Consider the following 18834-nt stretch of genomic DNA (forward strand, 5'->3'; position numbering starts at 1 on the left):
AGTGACAGAAGATTCACAGCCGAATCCACATTTAGGCAGCTCTGCCTGCTTGGAAGGTTTCCTTCAACTGAGATGAGAGCTGCCTCTCTCTAATTTCCACCTGAATCCTGGGTCTGCCCCTTGGAACCACAAAAAAGTCTGCTCCTGTTCCTCTTGCACAAGAGCCCTTCTGAGCTCAGATCGAATTCTTATGTGTCCACTGAGTTTTCTATAGGCCAGTCAGTTCTATTCCCCTACAAGTTCCTTATAAGACATATTTGGGGATAGGGAAGCAGGGTGTGGGGTAATGAAAGTAAGGGGCAAGATAAAGGGGCATTCATGGAAGTATTCCTTCCACTTGTTTGAAAAGCAAATGTATTTTCTAATTATTTTCCTTTCATATATCTATCTATTTATTTATTTATTTTTGAGACAGAGTTTCACTCTTTGCCCAGGCTGGAGTGCAATGGCTTGATTTCAGTTCATTGCAAACTCCGCCTCCCGGTTCAAGCAATTCTCCTGTCTCAGCCTCTCAAGTAACTGGGATTACAGGCATATGCCAGCATGTCTGGCTAATTTTGTATTTTTAGTAGAGATGGGGTTACTCCATGTTAATTAGGCTGGTCTTGAACTCCCAACTCAGGTCTACCTGTTTAAGCCTCCCAAAGTGCTGGGATTACAGGTGTGTGAGCCACTGTGGCTGGCCTCATATGTCTATTTTATTAAGCTTGTTAATTATGTTGTGCAAATCTTACAAATATCCTTGCCAAATTTTTGTCAGCTTGATTTATTCATTAACAAGAGGGGCATTTTAGTCTCCCCAAAATATCATGGGATTTGTTCATTGACATTTTTTGCTTTAAATATTTAAAGACTGTGTTGCTAAGTGCATACAGGTTCAGGAGTGTTATATTTTCCTATAAATTGTTCTTGTTATCATTAAGTAATAATCCTCTTTGTCTTCAGCATACTTTGGGCTTTAAACTTTCTATCATCTGATAATGAGATTGCTCTATTATATTTTATTTGATTAGTATTGCCTGGTCTATATTTTCCTATCTCAGTCCTTGCTACCTTTCAGTACCATTTTGTTTTAGGTTAATTACTAAAAACACTGTATTTCTGGGTCTTGGTTATTTTACATATCTTCTATTTATTTTGCAAATCCAATCTATTTATATTTATTAAGACTACTCAAATATTTTTATTTCTACCCTCTATTATGTAATTTTATATTTTTAATTTACCATGCTTTTTCCTTACTTCTTTCTTTCTTCTCTCTTACCTTCTACTGGATCCACTAAGTATTCTAAACATTTCTTTTTGCCTCTTTTGGTTTGCACATTATGCATTCTGTTACCATAATGGTTACCCTTTCATTGTTATCCTTAATTCGCTCTCCTGCATCCCTGACCTAACCCAACCTAACATTTATCAATATATCTATCTTCTTCCTATGAAATGCAAAAATCTTAGAGTGTTTTAACTTAGCTCAGCCTCGTCTCAATCTTATATATTACTATTGCCTTTTTTTCTACTTCGCTTTAAACCTCCAAAACTAGTAATTACATTTACAGGTGACATTATTTACTGAACAAACCTATTTAGATTATTGTTCATTGTCTATGTATTTGGTTACCATCACTGCTTAAATCCCACTCTCTCCTTCTGTACTTCATATCCTTCTTAAAAGCAACATATTGTTGAGCCTTTGTGCTTTTTAATATCTCTCTTTTTTTTTTTTTTTTTAAGTCAGAGTCTTGCTCTCTCTCCCAGGCTGGAGTACAATGGTGCAATCTCGGCTCACTGCAACCTCCACCTTTTGGGTTCAAGTAATTCTCCTGTAGTAGTCTCCCAAGTAGCTGGGATTACAGGCGCACACCACCACGTTCGGCTAATTTTTTGTATTTTAGTAGAGACGAGGTTTCAGTCTCTTTTAATGGGTATATTTATACCATTCACATTCAAAGTGATTATTGATATAATTAGATTCATATCTACCATGTTTGTGACTTTTCTACTTGTTGAACTTGTTCTTTGTTTTTTCCTCCCTCCTTCTTCCTTCTCAGGTTTCGCTTGAACGTGTCATACAATTCCATTTTATCTCTTCTGTTAGCATTTTAATTTCTTTTTTTTTAAGTATTATTAGTTTCCCTAGAGTCTGAAATATACATTTATAACTAATTTAAGTTCACCTTCAAATGATACTATTCCTCTTTAATTGTGAACCTTCTAATAGAATATTCCCCTTTCCTCGTTCCTGTCTCTTAGGACATTGCTGCGATTCACTTCACTTATCCATATGTAATAAATCATCCCATACATTGTTGTGTTATTACTTTACATGGACAGTTACATTCCAGATCAATCAAGAATAGAAAATTATTTTACCTTCATTTATTCTTGCTCTAACTCCCTTCTTTCCTTATGTGGATCTGAGTTTCTGAACTACATCATTTTCCTTCTGGAGAACTTCTTTCAACATTTCTTCTAGACCAAGTCTGCTGGTGATAAATTCCCTCCATTTTTGTTTGATTGAGAAAGTCTTTATTTTTTCCTTCACTTTTGAAGGATCATTCCCCATGATACAGACTTCTAGGCTGGTGAGTTTTTTTTTCTTTCAACACTTTAAATATGTCACTCCACTCTCTTCTTGTATGCAAGGTTTCTGACAAGTAATCCACTGTAATTTTTATTCTTGTTTCTCTATAAGTAAGGTAATTTTTACCTCTGGCTTCTTTCACGATTTTCTCTTTGTCTTTGATTTTCTGACATTTGCCCTGTGACCTCAATTCTCTGATAGGCTAAGAAAATGTGTTGATTTTCCTTTTGCTCAGCTTTACTTCTCATTGTAAAGATTGGAGTGATGGTGTCAAAACTTTACCTGTCAAGAGCTGAAACTGCAAGTCACTCATATCTTTCTTGTTGAAGTACATGATTTAGCAGTTTAGCAAGAGTCTGTGAGTGGTAAACTCTCCCTGCCATTATCTGAAAATGTCTTCATTTGCCTTCACTAATAAATGATCATTTATCTGAGTATGAGGTAATTATTACTATCTCTTAACACTTGAAGATATTTTCTTTTGTCTTCTGACTTCTAACAATACTGGAAAAAGTGCCTGTCTAAAAGTTATACCTTCTCTCTGGTTGCTTTCATAATTTTCTCTTTGTCTTTGATGTTCCTCAATTTCACTAAAGTATTGTTTAGATGTCTGTTTATTTTTAATTTGCTTGGGATTTAGTATGCCTCTTCAATCTAATGATACATGTCTTGCAAGTTTTGTTCCATAAAGTCCTTAGCTATTATTTCTTCAAATATTGCCTCTCTTCTCTTTTTTTATTTTTCCAGGCCAACTATTAGGTGTATGTTGGACTTTCTCATGATATTTTGTTTTATCTCTTTTATTTTTTTCATATTTCCCAACTCTTTAGCTTTCTATGCTATGTTCCTGATAATTTCCTCAGCTCTGCCTCCTCCCAAATCACTAATTTTCTATTCAGCTACATCTTATCTGGTATTTAATCCATCAGTTGAATTTTTAATTAATTCTGACGGTCATGATTTTTATTTCTAGAAAATTTGTTTGATTATCTTTCTGGTCTGTTTCTTCTTTTTTATGGTATTTTATTCTTTTATAATGGTTTCTAATTTTTTTCATCTCTTTAATCATTTTCTAGTCTCTTTCAAATTGTCTGTTATCTTGGGTCCTTGGAGTACTTTTCCTCTTGGTTATGCCCCCTAACTTCCCCTCATTTTCTTGGGTGGTTTGACATTTTTTAATTGTGAGCTTATTTAGTAGTTATTATTTATTCTGTAGGCATGGTGTACATACTAAATTGTGGAAGGATCCAGATGAAAATTTTTTAGATGTGTCTGTGAGGCACTCAGGGATTTCACTAATATCATCCAGTTTTTATATTATTTCTATACTTGGATTTTTTTTAGAAATTTTTGTTTTTCTCTGAGTCCCATGCAGAATCAAGTTTCCCTACTGCTTCCTTCAGCCTGTAGGTAAAACTTATCTAGCGCCCATTCCATAAAAAGTGCAGTCCCTCCAGGTTTCCAGTTTTCTACAGGTATTTTGGTTCTCACTCCCATATATCACACTGTTCTAAGGCTATATCTTTTGTTTCAGCATCAGCATCAAAACCCCAGCCCCTGTTGGGGACTAAATTGAGAACCCATACCCTGGGCCACCAGGATATTACATTGGCTCATGTACTTAAAGTCTGGCTCTGAGCTACCTTTTAAATTCCAGCCCCTGAGGATTTCCCTCTTTTTCCTTCATAGATAACACACACACACACACACACACACACACACACACACACACGGTTTTATATATGTATATGGTTTAATATATATAATGCTTTATTGTTATATTTGATCCAGCATTTCTATTGTTTGCAATAGCAGGAGAGCCTACAATAGCTCAGACCTTTTTATAAGAACAAGAAATCTATGTTCCTTTTTTAAAAAATAATTTACAAAACAATAAACGTTTATTTTTATTGTTTCTTAAGAGCTTTGTAAATAGCCAACTTCCTTAAGTCAAACTTCTGATGCACTTCAAAACAAACAAGCTGTAAGACCAGAATTATCTGTCCTTTTGTTTTTTTTTTTTTTTAATTGCAAACACTGGTCAGCCTTGTTTGAGGGGAAATATCTCTACCCAAAAGTCAATTCTCACACAGTATCTTTGGCTGCATCAGTATCTTTATGCCACACAACACAGCACAGGTGGTCAATGTCACTGACATGGCATATCTGTAAAAATTTCTTGGATGAATGAATGAATAAATGAATGAAAGAACATCCAAGCAAGGTGCAGGCAGCTCTTTGACAATTTGCTTGTAATCTTTAAATCCCACACACAGAGAATTTGCCTGCCATCAAAAAGAGTGGAACAGACAGGAGGAAAAACTGTAAATAAGTCAAAATAAAAATAAATGATGGATTTCCTGTTTGTTTGATCACTCACAGAATGTTAGAGCAGGAATGGGTCTCAAGGATGATCCAGTGCAATGTCCCACCCCAAATGCCAAAACCATGAGCCAGAGTGACTAGTCCAAGAGCCATCGTTAAAGCCCAAAGCCCCATGCTTTTCACTATGGCAGCTTGCCCAGTGTTCCTCAAATACCTCCCTGCCTTACAAAACAGACACACTGATTTTTATTAGGGAACCACCTTTGTGCTTGATCTACAGGAAGACAAAAAATACTCAGCTGTTTAGAAAATATTTCAAAAGCTATTTAGAAACAAATGGGCATCCCGAGGCAATATTCTTGGCAGCAAAAAAGTGAAGAAGGCTGAGGTCCCATACAGTCCATGTAATTTTCATCCTTGGGTCACTTTGAGATGATAACAATAGAAGGATAAGGGAGAGTATGGCTGATCTAGAAGCACCCAGCACTTCTAGAGATCTAGGGAGCAACAATTCCAGAATAATCTTTGTGATTATCTCATTCCAAAGGCAAGGAAATGTCCCAAGTTAAATCTTAAACAGCTCAGTGTTCAGGAAGGTATTTCTACCTCTTCTCCTCCAGCTGGGAACAACTGGGAATGAGAGCCCCTCTCCCCGTGTCTCCACTGTCTTATAGCTCCGTGCTATGGGTGAAGTCATTTATCTTATTGGTCAGAGCCCAGAACATGCAGAGAGCTATGTTCGCTGGTGGGTGGCATCACTGCACTTTGCAACTCAGCAGTCTTTCTCCGGAACTTCAAACTTCCTGTGCTTCAGGCTTCCCGTGGGAAGGCCCAGTTAAGGCCCATCTCTCAGTGTCTTCCCCACCTGCAACTGGGTGGGGAAGCCAGAGAGGGTCTGCTCTACAGGGCAGTCAGATTTGGAAGTAATGTGCCAGAAGTTTTACTTAGGTCTCCTCCCAGGGGTGCTTAAGTTAAGCCTAAGTGGTGCTGCCCAGCTCAGGTTTTCAGAGCCCCCAGAAATGGTTGGGAAGGTATGGAGTGAGTACTTGGGTACTTGCTCAGTACCCAAATCAGCACCTTGTCCATTTTCGCTAGGCTGGCAACCCTACAGAGGAAGAATAAGAGAGAAGATTCAAAGCTCCAACCAAACCCCAACTCTTCCTGTTCACACAAGCAGAGCCTTACAAATAGTGTGCCAAGATATCCAATGCTCTCAGGCTTTGGATGACCAGGGGACATGTAGGGAAGCTAAAGCCTGCAGGACAATTGCCTTCAGCCACGAGCATCCTATTTGTCCTGGCATGTTATGCAAATATTAACACTTTCTATGTGTGCTGTGGTGAACTGGAAGTCCTGAACATAAGCACATCCAGCCTACCATCTGCTTGTTTAATCTCTAAAACATATGACTTCTCCCTCCTTCAAGATTCCCCAAGTCCCTGCATACCAAGCCCCCAACAGAGAAGTTAAATGCAAACTATGAAATTCTTGTTCTCCACAAGAGTCGAGCTGATGCAATTGATGATGACCACTTGAGGCACCTTCCTACAGATTGAACCACTTCTGCCTGAGGAGGACATTTTCCCACGGGTACTGTTGGGGCGGGAAAATGTCTCAAAGGGCAAACAGCTGCTTCCAAATCTAGAAAGTCATAAGAATATAGAGTTACAGCTGAAGTCTGCCAGATTCACATGAAACCTTACTTCAGTCCAATTACTTCATGTATCATATACAACTTCCAACAAAATATTAGGCAAGAAAAAAAATAAGAAGAGATAAAGTAAGCATCAGAACCAGACTCAGACTCTGGAGTTATTATATAGGTAATTTTTTTTTCCCTGGTGACAGGGTCTGGCTCTGTCAACCAACCTGGAGTACAGTGGCTTCATCTTAGCTCACTGTAACCTCAACCTCCCAGGCTCAAGTGATTCTCCCCACTCAGCCCCACAAGTAACTGAGACTACAGGCAGCACCACCATGCCTGGCCAATTTTTGCATTTTTTGTACAGATCAGGTTTCAAAGCCCCAAGGCATATCTTCCCAGAGCATCAAGTTGGATAATCTAGGAGGAGCTACCCTAGAGGGTCTGGGATTTTTCTTCACAAGTTGGGCTATTAGAAAGGCTTCCTTGAGCTGCATGGTCACAGTAGCCCTGCCCCTGCAGAAATGCACTGATTAGCATGCAGGTATCATACTCACCCACAAGACAAGCTCTATACAACCTGCTTTAGGGCCTCTAAATGTGCTGTTGAGGACCATAACCATTGCCTCACTGGTGTGCCCACTGAAAACTCATGTGAGAATCTCCTTTACACTCCAAATGTCAGGAAAAAAACATGGCTTCCATTGAGTAATTGGACTCTTATCTACTGGTGGACAATGAGAAGAAAAAAACTGATTGCATTTCCCATTTTGCTTTGACCAGCAGGAAGCTCAGAATCAAATTCAAGTTAATTCTAGTAACACTGGGGGCCTGGCTGGAGATTTGGAGGGTGGGTGCAGGGAAGTGGGAGGAGGTGGGGAAGCAGAAGGGAAAGGAGAGAAGCTGTGCATGATGGGGCCACACTTCCTGAGCAATACTACAGACTGGAGAGAAGCCAGCTGCAGGCAGCCATCTTCAAGGGTACAGCAATGTCGCTTACACCCTGGCAATAGCCTCCTGGTCCCTCAACCCTCCAAGTCTCATCACAGCTGCAAGAATCATCTTCCAATCTGTGTTGGATTGGATCCTGACATTCCCCAATTTAAAGTCTCACAGAGGCCTCTCTTTGCTCCCAAGATAATAAAATCCAAGTTCCTGGCCCTGGTCCATAAGTCTCCTCCCACCACACTAACTCACCACATACCGCTTTCTGCCACTGTGCTGACCAGCCCACCCCTCCCCCATGGGACCTGGCACTGAACTCCTGGGCAGAGGAGGCCACATACTGTCTGGAGGCAGCAAGGCTGACAGCAGCCACCAGTGCCCTGGCCCTAGCATCTTCACCTGAACCCCAGCCCTGCTCCATGCATTAGAGGAGCTAGAGTCATCCAATGGCCTCCCAAGACCCTGTAGCCCCCACCCGTTTACTGCTCAGGGCCATGGGTCCTGTGACGCAGACTGACCCTCTCTGCCCACCCTAATAAGGATTCCTGGGGGGAACTGCCCTTCAGTGCCCCTCCTTGTGCTTCAATGTAAAAGATCTTCTCTACTCCTCCCCCTCTTCCCACCAGACCCTTCTCATTCTTCTTATCTTAGAATCATTCTTTCAGGTTGGAAAGGCCTTGGCATTTAGATAATTAAGCCCTCTGATTTTAAACTTCTAAAACCACATATATGAAAATGAATAGATTCTACTTGCATGCCTCTAGCAATGGAACGCTCACTGATTAACAAGGAGGCCCATTCCAGTGTCAGAAAGCTTGGGCTAATAGTGAGTTCTTTTGGCCTGTCTTCTTCCTTGTTCACGACCTTAAGCCTTCTCTTCATCAGACCAAATTACCCCAATCTCTCCAGTCATCCTTCCTAGGTAAGAATTTTCAGTTGCCTCTTTTGCACAAATTCTACTTTGTCTGCAAGGAAGGAGCTTGGCCCTGACCACAGCCCTGTGAGGAGAGAAGCAGAACTAGCTCAGAGGAGAATGGGACAGTCCCAGCCCTATACTTCCATTTATGCCCCCAGAGACCACACTGGTTCATGTGGCAGTGCCAGCACCTCCTAACTCATGCTCAGCTCCTTGCACAAGCAAATGAACCCCCAGGTTGTATCTCCAGGAAACTATCCATCTCTAAGAGTCAGAGTAGCCTGACTGCACTACAACTAGGAGTATTCCAATGGCCACCAGCACAGGCTCTGGAGCCAGGCACCTGGCTTCTGATCTTGGCCCTATATTTACTGTGTGCCCTTGGCTAAGTCACTGTACTCATCTCACCAAGCCTCAGCTGTTCTGTCTGCACAATGGGGATGATGGGAGTTGGTGTGACTTGGTAATGTGGTAGGGTAAGTAAGGGTCCTCCAGAACAGAGCCAGGCAGAACAGAGCCAGGCATACCTTAAGCAATGAATACACAGTAGCTACAGCAATCATTAAAGCATTTTGGTTTTAATGTAACAATGTAACATTAAAACAAAATGTAATAATTTGTAACAATGCATTTAAGAGCTCAGATGAGACAAGTTGGTGCAGGCTGAATTGGGTCAGTGAAGGCCTCTTGGGGCAAGCAGGACTCCTCCTGGGCCTAGACAGGGTACTAAAAAAATACAAAAATTAGCTGGGCATGGTGGTACACACCTGTGGTCCCAGCTACTTGGGAGGCTGAGGCAGGAGAATTGCTTTAACCAGGGAGGCGGAGGTTGCAGTGAGCCGAGATTGTGCCACTGCACTCCAGCCTGGTGCCTGGCAACAGAGCAAGACTGTCTCAAAAAAAAAAAAGAAAAGAAAAGAAACAGGCTGAAAGAATGTTCCGGGCAGAGAAACAGTGAGCAGGAGTCTGAGTGTAAACCACATTAAGAACGTAATAACTACAGTAACTGTCACCAAACACACTCAGAGCCTCCCCAGGATTCACATGTTCCCGTGCATACACACACACACGCATGTGCACGCCAGCCCTGGGAGAGGCAAGGCCATGGGTAGCAGCCCCCTTGGACACAGGAGCAGCCCAGGCTGTGTGGGCAGTGAAGGGTCAGGCCTGGCCATAGCCCGAGCTTCTTGTGAGTAAGCAGAGGGACATGGGGACGGTGAAGGGTCATAAGGGGGATGAAGGTCTGGGGTTGGGGTTTCAAGTGGTGGAAACCACGAGGGACTCTTGTGGGAGGTGGGCTTCAAGAAGAAAGACGTCCAATGGTAGCTGCAGAAACAGGATAAGAGGCAAGAGGTCCCAGTGAAAGCTGCTTCCAAGGTGAACAGAACAATCCAGGCCACAGATCCCGGGCTCTGGGACACACTGCTCTCAAAGCAGCCACACCTCCTCACCGCTACGTTCCAGCCCTCTGAAGTAGGGTCCCCTCCTGCTCCTCCACCCACTGTGCCTGACTTCCTTTCACTGCCCGTCATTTCAACCATCCAGGACCCCTGCAGCTCCCTGCCCACACCTGCATTCCTCCAGCCCTTTGCCTGTGCCGCTCCCTCAGCCTAGAGTGCCCTTTCCAGCTGGCCATCTGCTACCACAGATCGTCATTCTGCCCTTCCCTCAAGGCACCTCCTCCAGGAAGCCTTCCCCTTTCTCAGCCTGGCACACCTGTCTCCGCACCCCTCCTCTCTTTCTCCCCTCCTCATGGTGAGACACAGATCCACAATGAAGGAAAATGAGCTCCCTGAAGAAAAAAAGCACATTCTCTTTCTCCCCAGAGTACCCAGCCCTTTTTCTGCCTCATGGTTGAGGTTCAGGCCATCCCTGACAACCAAGCTCAGTCATGTCAAAAGCACACACCAACCCCTTCGCAGGAACAGGATGCCCGCAGAAGGCAATCCTAGTTGGCCCACCAGCCTGGAGAAGTGCCACCATTGAGAGGGCAAAGTGGCTGATGAGAGCAGGAGGCATTTCTGGTGGCTTTCTCTGTTAGACAAGGGACAGACCTTCTCCCGGTTTAACCCCCCGTGACCTTTGAACTTCCTGGGAGGTCAGCAGTGCGTCCCCTTCCCCAGCTGTCTCTCTGTCTCTGGCCCAATGGGAGGGAGGGCCCTGGTCCGTTCCATTTTGCACCCGTATTGATCTGTTGGCAGCAATGGGCTGGATAATTAGCCAGGAATTAGGGTTTCTATTACAGCCAGGAGGCTGCTCCAGCTGATTTATCACCTGAATAATTTACTGTGATTGAAAGGAAATTAAAATGAACTCCATTTGACAACTGTGAGCTTTTATGGGCTTTAGTGAAGGCTCAAAAGCCAGATTAATAGCCTGGTGTTGGTTAATAGTCTGCCGAGAGTAAATACGGCAGGCTGTGCTCCGCAGCCTTCCTGTGGCGGCCGGAGGAGGGACCCACTCCCACCAGGAGCGCTGCTCCAATGACAGCATCAACGGGAGTTTTGCTGAAACAGATGCCACTGTTGGAAACACACACACACACACATATACGCACACATATGCACACATACATGCACCCACACACTCATCCCCAGCAGTTTTTTTCCTTCTCTTCCTTCCAGGTGATTTTTACTCACTCCACATGTAGGGAATACAGAATTGCTTTTTCAATAACCGTTTTGAAAAGGAAGTGTTTCATTGCCCCAGGAGCAGTCAACGTTAACCCCTTCCACCCAGGGCAAAGGGTTTACTAAGTTTCCCTATAAAAGCCAGAAGCCTGGGCAGCCCACCCAGGTAGATCTTGGTGGGAAAAGCTGCAGAGTGGGGCAGGCTCTGATCTAACAGCAGTGTCTGCCAGAACCCCCGCCTGGCCCCAATGAGGAATGTTCCTCCCATGAGGGACAGGTGGGGGATCTGGGAGGATGTGGCCTCTCCAAGACTATGGCAAGCTTCTGAGAGTTCTGGAATGACAGGCAGACTCTGGCTGCAAAAGGCCAGATCTGATAACCAACCAGACAGAAAACTGGTCCCTGGAATTGTCCAGACCTAGAGGCCCATGGAACCATCTTGCACAAGATGAAGCCAGAAGACCTTGAGATCAGATTCCAGCTCTGTGGTTCAACAATATTTTGGAAACTCTCTGAGTAAACAATCTGGGAAGAAAAATATTCCAATCTATAAAATGGGGCTCACAAATCATGCCCAGCCTGTTTGGCAGGCATCTACACTGGGGGTCCAGTGAGAAGACGGATGTGAGTGGTCTTTGTAAACTGAGTGCTATGGTGCACAGGTGAGGAGGATCGTGATTGCCACGTTCAGTTTCAGCTGCTGCTGCTGTTCTTGTTGTCATCATCAAAATCATGATTACTCCTACCACAGATATGGAAACTGAGGTCCAGAAAAAAAGTGACTTGCTCAGCAGGGTGGTGCCAGGACTCAAATCAAGCTTCCTGACCCCAAGGCCAGTAAATGCTCTTTCTTCCCCACCAAGCTACTCAACGAAAGTGACAGCAAGGCCCCCATCCATGCCACTAGACCACAGAGACACAAACTCAGACAGCACAATCTGCTCGAAAATGGAAGAGGCAGCCAGCCTCCGTGGCCAGCACCGCAGGCCCCCTTCCTGTTACCACTGCCATGCCACGCTGGGACTCACAGGCAGGGCCTGTGGAACCTTCACCTCTCAGAGAGCTAGCATGAGGAGCTCAAGGAAGCTGTACCCTTGATGCACATCCCTTCCCAGCCTGCGGCGCCTTGCTCGGTCATGATTTGTTCAAAGTGATTGGGAATCGGGCGTGAGGGTATGTCATTCATAGTCCAGTGCCTGTGTGTGTACCAGGCAGCCCCACCGCCTCACCTTCCATCTCTCCTCATTAAGGCACATTACAGGGAGGTGAAGCAGATTAACCAGAAAACACTGGGTCAGTCATTATCCCGCCATGCAGTTCACCTGCAGGCCCTATCTCAGAGCGCACACAGTCAGAGACAGGCCTGCAGATGTGCCTGCTCATTCTGAAGGACACTGCTAGATGCTGAGTCCTCGAAGAGTTTGTAATCAGGTCTCCTCCCCATCAGACCTCATCTCTCCATGAGCCCATGGGACCTGTCCTCAAGACCCCCATCCAACACTGCTCACTCTGCCATCATCCTTGATGCTCCCAGCCCAGGTAATGTCCCCCTCACTGGCTGACGCCTCATCAGGACCCTCTGAATGGTCTCTCTTGTCCTATGGGCTTTGAGTCCACAGCACACTGCCCCTGCATGACTGGGCAGAGCTGATGAGCGCCTGGCACTGTGCCTGGCTCCCAGCCTGTGTTCAGGGAAGATGTTGGGTGAGTGGCATGTGAGTGAGTAAGAGAGTGAGTCCATGGGCGGCTTCCATACCACTGGGGGATGAAGCCCTGCAGGCTGCATGGTCTTCCTGGGCATTCGAAGCTACAGGAGCCATGGTGCAGATTCTGAGTCTCCATGAGAGTCATGAGAAACACAGAGGGAGTCTTACACTGAGTGTCTGTGTTGATAAGGGGTTCATAGAAACACTTATGCTGCAGAGGCCAGGTGGAGTGCAGGAAACTTGCCTCTGTGGTTCCTGCCAGCCCTAAAATTATATGATCTCTTACGTCAGCAGTTAGAAGATAAACTTTCTTCCACTTTCTGGAGGGAAAAACAGGCTCATCCAGGAAGGTTTCTCAATCAAGTCCACTCTCACTTTCCTCCCATGTCAGAGAAAATGTGCCTTCTGCCCTCTCTCAGAAGGGTTCTGAGCAGAGGGGAGATGGTGCTTGTGATGGAAACAGCCTCTCCTCTCTGAAGCCCAGGACCTACAGTGTGTGGGGTCGGCTGTGTCCAGCACCATAACCGTGTCCTACCCAGCAGAGGCATCACTCGGCTTGTAGGAGAAAGTCTAAAATCCTCGTCCAAGTCTACAAGACCAGGCCCACCTCCCCAGCATCATTCCCTCATCTGCTCCATCCTTGAGCCACAGCCACACCAACTCTCTCCGTTCCTCATTTCTGCCACCTCCCTCTCAACTCAGGGCCTTTGCACTTGCTGTCCCCTCTGCCAGGCACCTTCCCTCCACCCCCACACCCCTTCTCCTTGCTACACCCAACCCCTTCAGGCTCAGCTTAAATACCTTTCCCCCAGGAGGACCCTGAGCCTGGCTCAGTCTTTCCTTTAGGCTCTCAGAGAACCTCAGACACCTCCTCCTCAGCACCAAGCACACCTGTAATCCATGACTCTCTAGCTAACTCTTTCATTGGGGTTCTTCCACAAGTCTGTAGGCTCCCGGAGGGCAGGTCCAAGCCCGTCTTGTTCACTAATGTGACCCGGTGCATGGCTCCATGCCTTGCACAAAGTAGACACTCGTCATATTTGTTAAGTGAATGCATGACTTGCAGGGTGGCCTTAGGCAAGTCGCTTTGCCTCGGGACCTCGATTTTACCACCTGAAAACAAAGTGGCTAGAAGGTCTGTAAGAGCTCTCATAGAAACTGCTCAGACACAGACAGTCACAGACTGGTGGCCCCAGAGGCCCTGCTCTCTCCTCACCACCCAAGGTTCTCTCCAGCACCTCACCTCTCCGTGGGAGCTGTGCAGGGAGCCTACACTATTTGGAATGACTTTTTGGAGAAAATTCAGAAGTATCCTCTAATTAGCATTTAGAGGAAGCTCATGCAGCCAGTTCTCACCACTGGTACCAGCGAGAAACGTGCTGGGGAAAGTTACTGTCTGTAGGGTCTCCCTGGTTGGCCCGCCAAGTGGGAGCTCTTGGCAATCCAGAGCCATGTCTAGCCTGCAAGGTTGCCTGCCAAGGCCCTGGCACACACTGGGTATCAGGAAATAGTCTTATGAATTGAATCTGTTACTTCAGGGGCCTTAGACCTCAAGAGCCTGTCACTGGGCCAAGTCTCGTGATCCCACCTCTATAGCCACAGGCAGTGACTACTCCGCCCAGGGTACAGCACACGGCCAGTCAGCCAGGGCTGACCCTCCCACTCTCTCCCCTCACCTGCAAATAGCCCAGGTGGGAGTTTGTGCAATGAGATATTTCTTCATCTCCAGACTTTTGGATTCAGTCACTAAAAGCATGACAGGGTGACCTGGTAAGAGGGCAGACGGTGGGATACCCACCCACTCCTTCATTCCATTGTTCAGCTCCCCAGGACACGTGCGGGTTACATATTTCCACCATCACCCTGATTGACAAGATAATGACCCAAGACCACCTCAAGTGGCCCAGAAGATCATTACACCCCTCTGTCCAAAGAGCCCTTGGAAAGGACACCAGAGCAGCCAGAGAAGTCACCCACGCCCTGGCTGGCCAGCAACAGAAACACCAGGGCAAGAAGCCACTGGAGCCCAGACAAGCCTTCCCGACCTCATGGGATGTAGTGACTGCCTAAGTTTGGCCAAGAACACTGAAGAGCCCTCTCTGAGCAGAACCTGCTACGCCCTCACCAACACCCTGCCAGATGCCCCTGCCTTCAGGAGAGTGGCTGGGCCGGTGTGGCGGTGGCCAGCATGGCCGTGGCAAGTGTGGCAGGCGTGCATTGCAGGGCGTACCTGCTCGGGCTTGATGGGCTCCGTGGTGGTGAAGATGTCCGAGTAGTGCTGCCTCTCAAACACGCGGTCCAGCACCTCCAGCTGCTGCTGTGTGAACAAGTCTCCCCGCATCTGCTTCCGGAGGAAATCTCTGCCTGGAAGTGAGTGGCCGTTTGGCACTGGAGACTCCTGAATACCTTTGATGAGCAGGAGAGAGGAAGGGTGAGTGGAGGTTATACACGTTGCTAAAGAAAGACAGGTCAGACCCTGAGACTACAAAGAGGACCTGACCCCAACTCCCTCCCTGACCAGAGGAGACATGGGCAGGGGCTCAGGTAAGGGACTGCCTTGCCCTAGATCACCTGCTGGTAAGTGCAGAGCCAGCCTCCTGCAGCTGTGTGCCAAGGACTGTGCAAAGCCCCTCCCCTTTTTTTTTGAGATGGAGTTTTGCTCTTGTAGCCCAGGCTGGAGTGCAATGGCATGATCTTGGCTCATGGCAACCTCTGCCTCCCAGGTTCAAGCGATTCTCCTGCCTCAGCCTCCCAAGTAGCTGGGATTACAGGCATGTACCACCATGCCCAGTTAATTTTGTATTTTTAGTAGAGACAGGGTTTCTCCATGTTGGACAGGTTGGTCTTGAACTCCTGACCTCAGATCATCCACCCGCCTTGGCCTCCCAAAGTGCTGGAATTACAGGCGTGAGGCACTGCACCCGGCTGACAAAGCCATTTCGACATGCATCGTCTCATCTAATCCTCATAATGACCCTCAATGTAGGTTATTTTCCCCACTCTGCAGATGAGAAGATTGAGACCTAAAGAGATTTATTGATTTTCCTGAGGATTCAAGCTTGGGCTGACCCACAGGCTTAGTCATCAGGTGCTCCTGCCCCTCCTGTCCTAAAGATCCTCCTGGAAGGTACCATTTCCCCAGAGCTGATGTTTTTACCCTGGACATTTGCCATTCATAAGACTATTTCCTGATACCCAGCGTGTGCCAGGGCCTTGACAGATTGTAGGAAACAGTACTCTCATACAATTCTGGCGGAAGTGGTAACACACCTGTGCTGGACAAGTCGGCAAATCTATCAAAACCACAAATGCACATTCCCTTCGATATAGCAATTGCACTTCCGGAAATTTATTTTACAGCTCAACTTACACATATGAGAAGTGATGTAGGTTCAAGGTTCTTGTAGCAAAAGACTGGAAACAACCCAAGAGTTTATTTGTGGGGGGTTGGTTAACTAAGCCAGGCATACTTGCATAACAGAAAACTGCAGCAGCACAAAGGAATGAGCTTCCTTCTGTGAACTGACAGGAAAAGGTCTTCAAGATATACTATTATGCAAGAAGTAAAAAACAAGGTACAACACAGCATGTAAAACATGCAACCTTTTGTGTAAAAAAGGAAGAAAATAAGACGATGTGCAGTATGTATCTCTCCAATACATGAGGAGCATTTATCGTGGTCACTCATTCAGGGAGGTAGGAAGTGAGTGAGTTGAGGTGAGTGGGGAGAGACTTTCCATGGCATGCTTTTCTTTGGTTTGGTTTCAGAAGTTTCAATGTGCTGCCTATTCCAAACGTGAATAAGTAAGTGTAAGGTTAAATCCCCTCTGTGTTCTGTGTTGTTCGCTGTTCACGCTGTGACTGCCTCTGCTGATGACACTTACGTGTCAAAGGAAACATGAGTCATCAATAAAGAAACAAATGGATGAACTGTCCTCTGTGAGTCTCAAGCTTGAACTGTTAAAAAAAAATCAAGCATGGAGGGCAAACAGTTTCTACCGAGAAAATGGCCTCCGGGGGGTACATCATCGGCCAGTGCTCTCTGGGACCACATTGCTCTCACAAGGCTGACCAGAGGCACTCTTGAAACCCAGGCCCAGAGGTGGGGCATCTGCCTTTGCAGTTGGAAAGCCCTGGGGAAACCAGCGTGGATCTGCTCTCATGCTAAAAGGTGCCCTTACTAAGGCCTTGTCTGACCCCTGCCACCACAGCACACCGCGGCCCTGGACTAGACTTCATCTGTCATGTCAAGCACCCACCCATGTGAGGAGTGAGGCCAGACTAAGGATGTGGCGTCACCAAGACTCAGCCAAAAGTCACTGCTTCCTCAACTGTACTTATCTGGGGACAACTGCAGCACAGTGGCTGACGTTGGAATAAAGATAGCAGCTTTGAGTGTTGGCCCTTCAGACCCTGGGTGGGAGCCAACAGGCTCAGAGGATCCAGCATACTCTATAGGACAGGCCTCCAGAAGCAGCTCATGAGCCCTCTGAGAAAACGGATCCCCCACCAATTTTGACCCAAGAGGATACTATAGGCTGGGCCACAGCCTGAGTGACCAAAATCCCCCACATTCAGGCCAAGGCAAAAGTTGGTCTCTCTGACCAACATTCCCCAGCCTGAACATTCCCCAATGTGCTCCTCCTCTGGCAGTCTGTGACCCTGGCCTTCCACAAGACAGGTGCCTGGTCCTGCCGACAGGACATTATCCTAGAGACCCTTCTCCCATCATGTCCCATCCCCCTGGGGACCATTCCCACAAGGTCACCAGGCCTAGCAGGTATGAGAGCTCACCGCCTAGTCTGTCTGCCCAGCAGTGTTCTTCCATTGGTCAGCACCCACCGAATGACCTTTTCTCAAATGTTCTATGCCCACACACGCACATGCACACCCACACACATACACCAGGAAAGACGGCTCAGTTTTTCCCTACTCAGCTGTTGCTCTACCAGTCATCCTGGTCCCAGCCACTCCTGCTAAAGCGTGATGTTGGCCTTGGTCACCAGTCCACTGCCAAGTTCCTCCCTGTCAGAAGGGACACATCCACTTTCAAAGGACTTCTCCCTCCACCAGCTTCAATTATACTTCCCAGCCCTGATCCCGCCAGCCAGGCCCGAAACTCAGTGATGCCACCTTCCTGTCAGCCACCTCCTAAGGACTCCCGCCGAGGCCTCACTCTGTCCACAGCCAGGCAGTGCCCGGCTCCTCCCGCCCACCCAGAATGCTCCATCAGACCCCCTCAACTCTGCCCCTCTAGGGGGCCTCTCCCTGCCAGCCAGGCCATCCTCCCAGAGACCTCCTCAGGCTTGATCCCTCTCCCACGGGACTCATGGGCCAGGCTCTTTCCACGGCTCAGAGACCAAAGCTCAGAGAGGGTGGCTTGACTGAGGGCCGCTGTGGGCAAGGTCACTGTCTGATTACCCAGTAGAGCCCAGCACAGAGTAAAGGCTCAGGGCACACAGGCCCTCAAGGGTACACACAGGGTGTGTTGGGAGACCCTCTTCCTGAGGACACCACACAGACTCTAAGCACAGGCAGCCTTGCTGGACCCACGCCCCTCTCTACAAAGTCTCCCCGGAAGTGGAATGGCGGCATCCAGCTCTGGTTCTTTGAGAGTCAGCCACAGTCCCTGTCAGCTGAGCCTGTAAGGATATCCAGGCTGCCAGGTGCAGTGGCTCGTGCCTGTAATTCCAGCACCTGGGAGGCCGAGGCAGGTGGACTGCCCTCGGCAGGCTGCGAGCTGGGCACAGCCCACCTCCCGGGCATTCACCCTGACCCATGACTGCCCTCGCCCCAGCAGCACCTTGCTTGCTTTCTTTACCAGGGAAATAAAGACAACAGTGTCTGTCATTTCCTTAAGAAGGCTTCAGACACTTCAAAACACATAATCAGTTATTCACTGGTTTAACAAATTTTGATAAAATATTTACTCTGTACCAGGTAATATTTTTTAAGTAAATACATTTTAAAAATAGACAAAAACCGGGATATAGTGCTGACCAAGACAAGCCTTTCTCTCTACAGTCTAGAGAGGGCAGCCCACTTAAGAAGTCACACGAGTAAACATAGGATTACAAACTGTGACTGAT

At 46.7% G+C, this 18834-nt stretch overlaps 1 protein-coding gene across 3 annotated transcripts in view; it reads right to left on the reverse strand.

Annotated features, from left to right (window-relative positions):
- PAX5 (paired box 5) overlaps window positions 1–18834 on the reverse strand; it is a 185314-nt gene that overhangs the window by 109781 nt on the left and 56699 nt on the right. For all 3 annotated transcript variants that reach the window (XR_013526846.1, XM_008999523.5, XM_017974771.4), the window contains exon 6: window positions 14976–15151. Coding sequence is in view for 2 of the 3 variants with exons in the window: in XM_008999523.5 (XP_008997771.1) it covers window positions 14976–15151 (176 nt within the window). In the remaining variant the exon portion in view is untranslated. The remainder of the gene's footprint in view (window positions 1–14975; window positions 15152–18834) is intronic.

Source organism: Callithrix jacchus, chromosome 1, assembly GCF_049354715.1.
Source record: "Callithrix jacchus isolate 240 chromosome 1, calJac240_pri, whole genome shotgun sequence".
Lineage (NCBI taxonomy): Eukaryota > Metazoa > Chordata > Mammalia > Primates > Cebidae > Callithrix > Callithrix jacchus.